General features: G+C 35.9%; 1 protein-coding gene across 2 annotated transcripts; it reads right to left on the bottom strand.

Moving 5' to 3' along the window:
• Window positions 1-3,041: 3,041 nt before the first annotated feature.
• Window positions 3,042-13,804, bottom strand: si:ch211-69b7.6 (neuroblast differentiation-associated protein AHNAK). Of its 2 annotated transcripts, XM_053512795.1 has the most exons (6): window positions 13,706-13,804; window positions 11,325-11,354; window positions 11,056-11,158; window positions 10,295-10,449; window positions 9,992-10,116; window positions 3,042-3,114 (listed from the first exon to the last, which is right to left on the bottom strand). In XM_053512795.1, exons 2-6 carry the CDS (start codon window positions 11,325-11,327, stop codon window positions 3,111-3,113), a joined length of 390 nt encoding a protein of 129 aa, XP_053368770.1. In that variant the 5' UTR covers window positions 11,328-11,354; window positions 13,706-13,804; the 3' UTR covers window positions 3,042-3,110. The 2 variants fall into 2 exon arrangements, with proteins under 2 accessions (XP_053368770.1, XP_053368769.1); XM_053512794.1 differs by lacking the exon at window positions 3,042-3,114 and having other exon boundaries at window positions 4,181-10,116.
• Window positions 13,805-13,918: the final 114 nt, after the last annotated feature.

Raw genomic sequence — 13,918 nt, forward strand, 5'->3', positions numbered from 1 at the left:
GCATTCACATCAGCAAATTAGTGACATAATAATAGGACCGACAGAACACAGAATATCTTTATATGCTGATGATGTCATTTTTAAGTAAAATCTATTTTGAGTAAAATTTGAGTAACTCTATTTCGGCTGTTTTACAGCTAATTAAAGTATTTGGGGATATTTCGAGATATAGGGTAAATAAAACAAAATATTCTATATTACTGCTAAATTCAAGTGAAAGAAGGGACCCAATTTCAGAGGCAATCCAATTTAAGGTTGTAGATCAGTTCAAGTATTTGGGAATAAAGATTTTGCCAAAATTGGAAAATATCGCTGATGCTAACTATAAACTATTAATTACAGAAATTAATGAGTCAATTGACAGATGGATGTTATTACCAGTATTTACAATAGAGAGAATTAATATTTTAAAAATGAATGTACTACCTAAATTACTATATTTATTTTAAAATATTCCATTAATGCCACCTTCAGACATGTTTTCAAAAATCAAAACTATGTTTGTCAGATTCATATGGAATAATAGGAGGGCAAGGCTTTGTTTGTCTTTGTTGTACCCTCCATATGATAGAGGAGGTTTAAAATGTCCAAACGTAGAGTGGTATTACTGGGCTGCGCAGCAGAGGTCTATCATGTTTTATTTTTCACCGGGTGAGTCTCCGCATTGGATAGAAATGGAATCTTATGATTTGTACTTGCCTATACTTTCATACATATACTCAGATACAGCAAAAAATAAAAAATAAATAAATAAAAATACAGACACAAACTAAAAACCCAAGGGTAAGACAGATGGTCAAGATATGGTATGAAGTACAAAATTACTTAAAAGAAACACATTTATTGTCTCAATACAGTCCAATTTGGGGAAATCAGTTCTTTGTACCAGGGAGAGAGAATGCAACCTTTAAATTGTGGGAATCAAAGGGACTTTAATAATAATAATTCAAGATTTATATCTGACAGATTCTGACACTATGATGTCATTTGAGGAGTTGAGGATCAAATTTAATCTTGAGAGATTTAATACTTACAGATAAGAAATTTCATAAAATCAAATCAGGAAAATAATCTTGATAAACCCTCACATTTGTCATTAGAAAAAATTATGACAAGAGATAACTTGAGAAAGGGCATCATATCGGGCCAGGGGTAGCTCAGTGGTTAAGGCATTGGACTACGGTTCGGAAGATCCCAGGTTCGAATCCCACAACCACCAAGTTGCCACTGTTGGGCCCTTGAGCAAGGCCCTTAACTCTCAACTGCTCAGATGTGTAATGAGATAAAAATGTAAGTCGCTCTGGATAAGAGCGTCTGCCAAATGCCTAAATGTAAATATCTGAATTTTATGAGTTTTTGACAACTAATTCATCAGAAAGTTCAAAGTATAAGTTAAATGCATGGCAAGAAGACTTGCAATTTGAGTTGTCAGATAAAGATTGGGAAGAAGTTTGTATTAAGGCTCAAACTATGTCCATAAATACGTGTCTCAAATTTATTCAGTATAAATGGATAATGCGGAAATATGTAACACTGGTGGAATTAAATAAATATAACAAAAATATACCAGACATATGCAGAAAGTGTATGGAAGATAGAGGAACTTTTTTTCATCGTATTTGGCAATGTAGAAAAATCCAAATGTTTTGGAAAAAAAAAATAAGACATAATTGAAAAGTTAATTTCAAAAGAAATAGTACTGGATCCAAAGCTTTTTCTGTTGGGTTTATATCCAGAGAAACAATATAGTAAAAAAGAAAGAGCATTTATAGACCTCAGCTTTATGCCAAGAAATGTATAGCTCTGTCGTGGATAAAAACAAATAGACCAAGTACAAACCAATTGTTGAGACAGATGTTAGCAAGCCTTCCATTAGAAAAGATAACTTACATTTTGAAGGCTAAATGCAATATGGAGACCATTTGTAAATTACATCAAACATTAGAATATAACGGATGAAGAAGGGAAAGATTAATCTGGGTGGACAATGCAGCTCTGATTTTGTTTGTAAAAAAAGATTTTAAAAGGAGATTTATTCAGCTTTGAAACAAGTAAGATCAAAAGATTATCATGTGTTAGAACAGGAGGAACATTTTTGTTTGTTGTTGTGTTTTATTTTGTTTTTTTGTTTAAATATTTTGTTAAAATTGTTAGATGACAGCCAGACAGATTATCCTGTGATAATCTTTGTATGATTTTTTTTACACTTAATTTGAGATATGCAAATGGAATCACTGGCAAAGAGCCGCCAAATTCACACAAATTCACCGCCATCTTCATTTCTTCAGCAAGAGAGATCAGGACTTTAGGGACGTCATGCAAGATCATTGCATCATCATGCAAGATCACAACGCACTTATGCTTCAGCTCTTCACTAAGCATCTCACTGTAACAAGCAATGTTGATTGTTGAACCTTTTTTATGATAATGTTTCAATACCCTTGAGATGAGTATCACAGAAAATTGTAAGCATCAATTTTCTAGCTGATAGTTGACTTTCTTGGTCACATTCACACATGCACAGCAGTGACTGGTGAGACAGTAGTCTTGAAAGTGAGAAAGGGCTAATAAGACGTCCAACAGAAGTTTTATCATACCTGAGGTGCAGATCATTTTTATACAACAGCAACTTTGAAATCAGCCATCACTTCATATCATTCACATTAGTTCTTTGTTCAAAAGGTATATTTAACTATTGTTTGTGATTGCAACTTTGTTTTTATTAACAACCTTTTTGAAATGATACATTTATTCAAATTATTAGACTTATCTTAATCGTCTTGGCCCAAATGGCACCCTGTGCCCTTCCTCCAAGTCTGTACACTGATGAGGTTTTTGAGGTGTGAAAGTGATCTATTGTGCAAAGGGATAAAAGTGAGCATTTGGAAATGATACCAAGATTAATTACAAAAAAAGCGTGTAAAAGTTAAACATAAACTCTTTCGACACAGACCTTAATAAGTGACTCAAGTGTGTAAGGTAGGGTTTGCAGGGTTGATTGTAATTACCCAGGAGCATGAATTGTGCAATATTACACCTGCCTTCATTCAGAAATTGTTGGTGAGCCATCCTGATTTCTATCCTATTCCACTGTCAAAAGTGAAGTTTGATCACCTTTTTTACACACGCACACACACGCACGCACGCATGCACGCACACACACACACACACACACACACACACACACACACACAAAATAAATATACAAAACATGCAAATTTGAGTCATCACACAAATGCAAGCAGTAAAAGCAATGTCACAAGACCTCATCAGAATGACATAGCCGGATGGACTATGGAGTGAACAACAGATCAGTTTCTAACTAAACTGTACACAGCATAGTTGCCATGTGTGTGATTTCCATACACATTTATTTTAGGGAATCTTAATAATAATTTAATTACAACATAATTTATTTGTTTATATTATTTGAAATAGTATTATGCTTATTTTGTCATAGACTACTATACATATCACCTTATGCATATACATATCATAAATATGTGTAATATATTAATCATGACACTTTTGCAAACATTTGCCAAATACTTGTTATGTAATTTTTTCCATTCAAAATCAACTTTCAATTTGATTTTTACCACAAGCTTATATACTGTATACGGTTGCAATAGACTTGTCTATTCCCAGTGTACTTAAAAGTACGCTTTTTATTTTCCAGAAGTAAAACACAGTTTTGACTAATATTTTTTTAAATAAATGTTTATTTTACATCCATTATAAAATACAAAAACATGTAACAAAGAAGAAAAATTATAATAAGAATAGTTAAAACTGATTTAATGAAATTAATGTAATATAATGCTTGCAACAATGTAAAATTATGCAAACAGTATAAGACAAACACAATAACTATATAATGTCTGTAAGAAAATGAGGCACAATTAAATAATACATTTAAACTTCATTAAACCATGTTAGTAATATATTACAATGTCTAAAATATTAAAATCCTTTGAAAGGATTTATCCATCTTCATTTTTTAGTGTACTAATGCAAAAAATGTATAAGGTTCTGTTTTAAGTGCTGGTAGTACTAAGCTATTATACAAAATATATACACAAGTTGCAACAAAGATACTATACAATAGTTTTTGTGTGTGTATATATATATATATATATATATATATATATATATATATATAATTTTTTTTGTTAAAATATGTACATGTGACTATTCATATAACCCTAATATATTTTTCATAAAGTGCATTAAAGCAATCATTTCTTTTTCTCATTAAACTTGCGTTCGCAGTTTAAACTTTGAGCTTCCCTTTAAGGGTTGTTTTGGTACCTCAAATTCTATGGATGATACTAAAGCTTCAATGTCATTTGCAAAGTTCAAACTTCCATATGATGCATCTTTATCCCTGTGATATTTTATGTCAGATTTGTCACTGCCATCATGCATGTTTATTTTGCCTGATGGCAAGTCAGTGGCTGGATTTGTAAGATCTGTTTTGAGACCTCTAAGATTAGTTGTAGGTCCATAAATGTCATACTCAGGAATCCCTAACTCAGAATCCATTGTAGATACGTTCAAATGAGGCCCAGGCTCATTAAATCCTTGAATGTCAAATTTTGATGTACTGGATGGTTTATAGTCTTTGATAGTAAAGTCTGCTGAATTATCTCTCTTAATTTTAGGAAGTGATACATCCATCTCTGGGGCTGTTAATTTAGGACTAGAGAGTCCTAATTTGGGCATCTTTAGTTCAGGCATTTTAAAATTGTCAACATTTGGAAATGTAAAGTCTGTTTTGGGACCTTCTAAACTACGATTTCTTGAATCAATGTTAATGTCAGGTGCTTCATATACTGAATTAATTTTTTTGGATGCCAAGTTCAAATCTGGTTCTTCCCAGTCTCCTTGTATATCAAGATCGTGTCCCTTAAAGCCTGAAAGGCCAAAGTTTGGAGTGTTTACTTTGGGTAATTTAATTTTTCCTGTGGGACCATCAATGTCAATATTTGGGGATTTCATGTCCAGATTTGGCCCTTTTATATCTGTTTTAGGGAAAGCCAAATTCATGTCTGGTAAACCCATGTCACCCCTTATGCTGGGGCCTTTGATGTGTGGCATTTGAATTTTTCCAGTTGGAGCATCAATCTCGAACTCAGGTGCATGAATATCTGGTCCTTTAATTTTACCTGTTGGGACATCAAGATCTATACCTGAGGCAGTGAGATTTGGTGAATTGATCTCTCCTTTTATTTTAGGCAAAGAGAGATCCATCTGAGGTGCCTTCGCATTTGAGAGTCCAAAATCAGGCCTTTCTAAGTCTCCTGTTACATCAATGTCAGGGCTTTTAAAACCTGGCAGGTTCAAGTTTGGGGTTTTAATTTTTGGCATTTTGATTTTTCCTGTAGGACCATCAATATCAATATCAGACGATTTCATATCTAGTTTAGGCCCTTCCACATTAGCTTCAGGGAGAGCCAAATTCATGTATGGTGAATCCAATTGTCCTTTAATGTTGGGTCCTTTGATATTTGCCATTTTTGCTGAGGGAGAATTAATATTAAATTCAGGTGCCTTGATATCAGCCTTTGGGCCTTTAAGAGTTGGGACATCAATATCTAAACCTGGCACATTAAGGCTTGGTGAGTTTATCTGACCTTTCATCTTAGGTGGTGAGAGATCCACCTCAGGTGCTTTGACTTTAGGTCCTGAGAATCCAGGCAACTTAACCTTAGGTGTTTTTGGTAAGGACACATTTGGAAGTTTTATGCCATTTACATTAGCATTTGGTTCATCAATGTCAACATTAGGACCATTAATATCTGCATTGAATTTGGGAGAGGACATGCTCAAATCCGGGCCTTTCAGGTCTCCCTTGACATCGAGGTTGGGTCCTTTAAAACCAGGAATGCTAAATTTGGGTGTTTTAATTTTAGGCATGTTGAGTTTTCCTGTAGGACCATCAATGTCAAAATCAGGAGATTCCACATCAAGCCTTGGCCCTTTTAAATTTGCTTCAGGGAAAGCCAAATTCATGTCTGGTGAACTCATTTCACCTTTAATATTGGGGCCTTTAATATCTGGCATTTTAATTTTTCCTGAGGGAGCATCAATGTTAAATTCAGGTGCCTTGATGTCAGCCTTTGGGCCTTTAAGAGTTGGTCCTTTAATTTTACCTGTTGGGAAATTACCATCAAACTCTGGGGTTTTAAGACTTGGTCCTTTCACTTTAGGCAGTGAAAGATCTGCCTCAGGTGCTTTGATTTTAGGTCCTGACAGTCCAAGACTTGGCAGCTTAAATTTGGGTGTTTTTGTTTTACCTGATGATAAGGACACATTTGGAAGTTTCATGCCATTAATGTTAGCTTGGGGTCCATTAATGTAAAAGTCAGGAGCATTAATGTCCCCATCAAACTTAGGCGAGGACATGCTTAAATCCGGCCCTTTCAAATCTCCTTTGACACCGAGGTCAGGTCCTTTAATACCAGGAATGCTAAATTTGGGTGTTTTCATTTTGGGCATTTTAAGTTTTCCAGAAGGACCATCAACGTTAAAATCTGGGGATTCCACATCTAGTTTTGGCCCTTTTAAATCTGCTTCAGGGAAGGCCAAATTCATGTCTGGTGAACCCATACCACCTTTAATGTTGGGACCTTTGACATTTGGCATTTTCAATTTTCCAGAGGGAGCATCAATGTTAAATTCAGGTGCCTTGATGTCAGCCTTTGGGCCTTTAAGATTTGGTCCTTTAATTTTACCTGTTGGGACATCTACATCAAAATCTGGACTTTTAAGATTTGGTCCTTTCACTTTAGGCAGTGAAAGATCTGCCTCAGGTGCTTTGACTTTAGGTCCTGAGAGTCCAAAGCTAGGAAAACTAAACTTGGGTGTTTTTGTTTTACCTGATGGCACGTGTACATTTGGAAGGTTTGCTTTGGGTCCATGAATATCAAGGTCAGGACCATTAATGTCCCCATCAAACTTTGGCGAGGACATGCTTAAATCCGGCCCTTTCAAATCTCCTTTGACACCGAGGTCAGGTCCTTTAAAACCAGGAATGCTAAATTTGGGTGTTTTCATTTTAGGCATTTTAAGTTTCCCAGATGGACCATCAATGTTAAAATCTGGGGATTCCACATCTAGTTTTGGCCCTTTTAAATCTGCTTCAGGGAAGGCCAAATTCATGTCTGGTGAACCCATACCACCTTTAATGTTGGGACCTTTGACATTTGGCATTTTCAATTTTCCAGAGGGATCATCAATGTTAAATTCAGGTGCCTTGATGTCAGCCTTTGGGCCTTTAAGAGTTGGTCCTTTAATTTTACCTGTTGGGACATCTACATCAAAATCTGGACTTTTAAGATTTGGTCCTTTCACTTTAGGCAGTGAAAGATCTGCCTCAGGTGCTTTGACTTTAGGTCCTGAGAGTCCAAAACTAGGAAAACTAAACTTGGGTGTTTTTGTTTTACCTGATGGCAAGTGTACATTTGGAAGGTTTGCTTTGGGTCCATGAATATCAAGGTCAGGACCATTAATATCTGCATTAAAATTAGGAGAGGACATGCTCAAATCTGGCCCTTTCAAATCTCCTTTGACACCAAGGTCAGGTCCTTTAATACCAGGAATGCTAAATTTGGGTGTTTTCATTTTAGGCATTTTAAGTTTTCCAGAAGGACCATCAATGCCAATATCTGGGGTTTCCACATCTAGATTTGGCCCTTTTATATCTGCTTGAGGGAAAGCCAAATTCATGTCTGGTGAACCTATGTCTCCTTTTATGCTGGGGCCGTTGATATTCGGCATTTTAATTTTCCCTGAAGGAGCATTAATGTTAAAATCAGGTGCATTGATATCAGTCTTTGGGCCTTTAAGAGTTGGTCCTTTAATTTTACCTGTTGGGACATTTACATCAAAATCTGGGCTTTTTAGATTTGGTCCTTTCACTTTAGGCAGTGAAAGATCAGCATCTGGTGCTTTAACTTTAGGTCCTGAGAGTCCAAAACTAGGCAACCTAAACTTGGGTGTTTTTGTTTTACCTGATGGCAAGTGTACATTTGGAAGGTCCATGCCATTAACATTAGCTTTGGGTCCATGAATATCAAGGTCAGGACCATTAATACCTGCCTTAAAATTAGGAGAGGACATGCTCAAATCCGGCCCTTTCAAATCTCCTTTGACACCGAGGTCAGTTCCTTTAATACCAGGAATGCTAAATTTAGGTGTTTTCATTTGGGGCATTTTAAGCTTTCCGGAAGGACCATCGATGCCAATATCTGGGGTTTCCACATCTAGTTTTGGCCCTTTTATATCTGCTTGAGGAAAAGCCAAATTCATGTCTGGTGAACCTATGTCTCCCTTTATGCTGGGGCCATTGATATTTGGCATTTTAATTTTCCCTGAAGGAGCATTAATGTCAAATTCAGGTGCCTTAATGTCAGCCTTTGGGCCTTTAAGAGTTGGTCCTTTAATTTTACCTGTTGGGACATCTACATCAAAATCTGGGGTTTTAATATTCGGTCCTTTCACTTTAGGGAGTGAAAGATCAGCTTCAGGTGCTTTGACTTTAGGCCCTGAGAGTCCAAAACCAGGAAACCTAAACTTGGGTGATTTTGTTTTACCTGATGGCAAGTGTACATTTGGAAGGTCCATGCCATTAATGTTAGCTTTGGGTTGATCAATGCCAATATCAGAACCATTAATGTCTGCATTAAATTTAGGAGTGGACATGCTCAAATCCGGGCCTTTCAAATCTCCTTTGACACTGAGGTCAGGTCCTTTAATACCAGGCATGCTAAATTTGGGTGTTTTCATTTTAGGCATTTTAAATTTTCCAGAAGGACCATCAATGCCAATATCTGGGGTTTCAACATCTAGTTTTGGCCCTTTTATATCTGCTTGAGGAAAAGCCAAATTCATGTCTGGTGAACCTATGTCTCCCTTTATGCTGGGGCCGTTGATATTTGGCATTTTAATTTTCCCCGAAGGAGCATTAATGTTAAAATCAGGTGCACTGATATCAGCCTTTGGGCCTTTAATTTTACCTGTTGGGACATCAACATCTAAATCTGGGGCTGTGAGATTTGGTGAATTTATTTGTCCTTTCATTTTAGGCAAAGAGAGATCCATTTCAGGTGCCTTTGCGTTTATTTTTGACTGTCCAAAATCAGGCATCTTAAATTTGGGCATTTTTGATTTCCCAGAAGGTAGATCCATATCTGGAAGTGTCACACCTTTAATGTCTGCAGTAGGTCCATCAATGTCAAGGTCAGGGCCATTAATATTTGCATTAAATTTAGGAGAGGACATGCTCAAATCTGGGCCATTCAAGTCTCCTTTGACATCAAGGTCAGGGCCTTTAAAACCTGGAATGTTAAATTTGGGTGTTTTTATTTTGGGTATTTTGAGATTTCCGGAAGGACCTTCAATGTCAACATCAGGGGATTCCACGTCTAGTTTTGGTCCTTTTAAATCTGAGCCAGGGAAAGCCAAATTCATGTTTTGTGAACCTATGTCTCCTTTTATGTTGGGGCCTTTGATAGTTGGCATTTTTAAATTCCCTGAAGGAGCATCAATGTCAAATTCAGGTGATCTGATATCAGCCTTTGGTCCTTTAATTTTACCAGTTGGGACATTAACATCTAAATCTGGGGTTGTAAGATTTGGTGAATTTATCTGTCCTTTCATTTTAGACAAAGAGAGATCCATCTCGGGTGCCTTGAATTTGGGCATTTTTGATGTCCCATATGGTAGGTCCATATCTGGAAGTGATACACCTTTAAGGTTTGCTTTGGGTCCATCAATGTTCATATAAGTAACATCATAATCTGCATCAAATTTACCAGAAGACCAACTCAAGTCTGGCCTTTCTAAGTGTCCTCTCACATCAATGTCAGGTCCTTCGGACCCCATGAAGCCTCCTGTAACATCAGTATCATGGCTGATTTGGAGGTTAGACTTTTCAGATTTCATGTCTAGTCTTGGGCCTTTCAGGTCAATGTCCGCAGCATCATACCTTCCCAGTCTCAGATGACTAGTTAAAGGGTTGCTCATATCCTCTTGACTTTTTCCTTGTGGTTTTTGTTTTAGAAACCTCCTGACTTTAGCATTGTAAAGCCTGTTGTAAGTGTCGTTGTGTAGCTGCAGAAAAATATGTTAACACATTTTTACATACCTTGTTTTATATTGCAATTTTTATGCAAGTCAAATGCATTACCACAAACTTATTTGGTGCTTTGTGTTTAAACTCTGTATGTTCAATATTGTTTTTGTTAGCATCTACTTTATAAGACAAAAATATAAATCCGTTAAAACACACCTCTTCTGGAGCTTTGATACTGTTATCCAAATTTCCCAGACTTTTACTGGGTCTCATGGCTGACTTAGACAGCCCTTGATTCCTGCCATTGTATGGTTCAATTAGTTTCAGTATGTCGATTGCTGATTTTTTTGTGGAACCGACCATTTCATCTCCTGTGTAGGGAAATTTAAACATTTGTATGCATATTTATTAAATAAAAAAATTATTATAGATATTTCTGCATTTAGTTTACTATCACACTTTCCTTATGACTACATGCTTTATCAGATACATTTACCATAAAGTATAAATGCACCATAGATATGAAATTACTAAGTAGATTCAATCCTTTTCTACAAATGATTTGCTTCCATCGAACATGTCTGTGTTCAGTCTCTAACAGTCTCTAACTGTACACCATGAATATAGGTGTGTCTACATGGTCAGAAGTGTACAAAATGTTTACAGTCACTCACGGTGGTGTTGCACCGGTCACACTTGTACCAGCACCATACACCGAACATATGATTATCATATCAGTGTCATCGCTGATGCTCAGAATGGCCAAATATAAAAAATAAACAGTCAGTGTTGATCCTTAATGGTATATTTCCACTGACAGATGGTATAACGTGACTAACAAACTGTTTATAGCAACACATGGAGGACAATGATAACTTGCAAGTACACAGATATGATAGGTGTATCCGATAAATTGACTTCTCGGTTGTAAAAAATCTTAATCTAAAAGGCTAATTTACTTTCATAACTATATTTACCTCGTTGAATTTCATTAGGGTGGTTTCCAGAGAAATGAACATATCCAGGGTCATTATCCTCAAGCATAATGCCCTCAGACAGGCTCCTTCGATAACTAATATCCTTCAATATTACAAATGCAGATTCACAAGATATGAGACACAAAATGTTTATTGGGATATGTACTGAAATAATGAAAGCTACTCTCTACAATATTGTTCTAAGAAGATTGTTTATCATCCAAATGGTTAAGCATGGGTAAAAACAAAAACAAAAAAAACATACATACCATTTTTTTTCAGCAGAATAAAGCCTAAGTCTGTGAAGTAGAAAGAGGGAAATCAATCAGTCAATTTCAACAGTTTAGTTTTTCTTTATAGACATAATAATTTTAAAAGTATTAGTATATACAGTGTATTTCAATTTGATATGGGAACTCAAAACAAGCAATATAAAAAGAAATAAAAAGGGGAAAAAAGAACATTTTATATAAAACAGTTGAGAAGTCGTGAGAAATTTCATCTGTACATTTAAATTCCTAAATCCACTTGTTTAACCTGTTGTAATATGCCGTGTCAATCAAGGTTATCAAGAAGAAAAAAAAAAAAACATAAATACTATTTATGTGTCTTTACTAGTAAATTATAGGTTTCATCCCGTCCCATATTCTATTATAATTTTATTATTCTATTTTATTCTATAATTTTATTTTTACCTTCTGCCTGACACTACAGAGTCGTCTGATGTAAACTCAACAAGTTTAAAAACTCATTCATGCCAGGATCAATTAAACCTTTCAATAGTATCTTGTTCACTAAATCTGTGCATGTGTTGTTTCTTTCTATAACACACGGTCTAATAGGCTCTGTACAGTATGTCCAAATGTCCAAGTCATACAGTTTTTTTCTGAATGTGTCAATTTTGTTTGAGCTCTTCCACATTCATGTATTGCAACCTGGATCTATGTATCTTATTACTTTAATAAAGTCTGTGTTATCATTTTTAGGAAATGATTGTACATACAGGCATATACATCTATTACATCCATTACATCTATTACGCCCAATATTGTGTAGGTTCCACTTGTGCCACCAAAACAGCTCTGACTCATCAGGTCATGATTCCACAGGAGCTTTAAAGGCGTGCTGTGGTATCTATCACCAGGATGTTAGGAGCAGATCATTTAAGTGCTGTAAACTACAAGGTGGGGCTTCCATGGATCTGACTTGTTTGTCCGCCACATTCCACAGATGTTCGATCGGAGTGTGATCTGGGGAATTTGGAGGCTGGCACAACAACCTTGAACTCTTTGGCTGCTAAGCACCATACGTGGCAGGCTGTGATGTACTGCGTGTTCTGATATATTTCTCTTGTAGACAACATTAATTTCAGAAATTTGTGCTACATTGGCTTTTTTGTGGCATCGGACCAGACAGGCTTGCCTTTGCTTCCCACAAGCATATATGATCCTTGTGTGCCTGTTATCCACTGTTGGGGACTTGAGCAAGGCCCTTAACCTTCAGACGTAACTGCTCAGATGGTTAAGATAAAAATGTAAGTTGCTTTAAATAAGGGGGTCTACAAAATGCCTGCATAAATATAAATGTTATACAATTCACCTGGTGATGGTAATGTTATCGCTGATCAGTGTTTAATGTATATATCATAATTGTTTTCTAGTCATTCTCGTTGTTGTCCAGATTTCTTTGGCTTTGCCTCTATAATTAGGTGCATAAACAACTAAGGATATACGCACTAAATATTGAATTATTTTATTTATATACAGTAAAATTCTTATTGTGCAACTAATATTAATTACATATCATTTCAACATCGAAACTAATTCCCTGCCAGGTAGAACACAGTGAGAAACATGAGGAGTGTATGAACTACAATAGCTCCTCATGGACAATAAAAAAAATAAACAAAGGTAAAAGCACACAATAAAAACTTAAATCAGGTCAAACTTTCTTTCAGTACAAAACTTTTGAAGACCGTGTTCCTATCTTTCTAAGTGAATCTTCTTATAAGCTCCACATTCTTTCATGATCATCACACATGAATGATAGCGAGAGCAGGGACTCTGACCCGAAACCTTAAAGTATTTGTGTTGTGGTTTAGAAAACGGGTTTGACCAGAACAAAGAAGATGTGTACTGAACCACACCCTCTGACTTAAACAACTGCGTGCAGTGGCAAAAGGTGCTGCCGGGGCATTTTGCGTATTGCAATTTTGCAAAATGAGACAGAATTTTACAAAATTTAGTTGTTGTTAAATAAAAACGTGTTTAAGGTATTTTACTGTTTATTTTGGGACTAATAGTTAATTTTAGGTTGATAAGAAAATTAATTGTCAATGCATGCATTAAAAACACAAAAACCAAGTACAGGATTTTGCATCCATTTGCCACCTTCCTGGCGGTTTAATATAATTTTCCATTTTAATGTTCAAATGCTTATGAGCGTAGCCTGAGAAAGATTTTCATGGCTATATTTGATCCAGTGTATTTCATTCCAATTTAAAGGCATCTACAGAAACACACTTAGTTATAACAGATTCATTAGCCATACTTGACTCCTAGTAATGAAACAGAAATAAACTAAAAAAAAAATTCTATTTAGAGCACAAATTTCTGTACACGTTATCAATGAAGAAATTAAGTAGTCTTACCAGACTTTTTGTTAAGACTGTGTCGATCTTCGATTCAGAGCTGGATGTGTCAACTTTCCATGTTGATATGCGACTGTAGACGGAGCAGTACGACTATGTTTACCTGCTCATGTCATTGGCTGTTTAAGAGAGGAAATCTTAAAGGCAGCAAACGCCGTACAGTCAACAAACAGGTTTAACCTCAATTGCACGATTATGGACACCCTGCCAAGC

The sequence above is a fragment of the Clarias gariepinus genome, chromosome 15 (genome assembly GCF_024256425.1).
Source record: "Clarias gariepinus isolate MV-2021 ecotype Netherlands chromosome 15, CGAR_prim_01v2, whole genome shotgun sequence".
NCBI lineage: Eukaryota > Metazoa > Chordata > Actinopteri > Siluriformes > Clariidae > Clarias > Clarias gariepinus.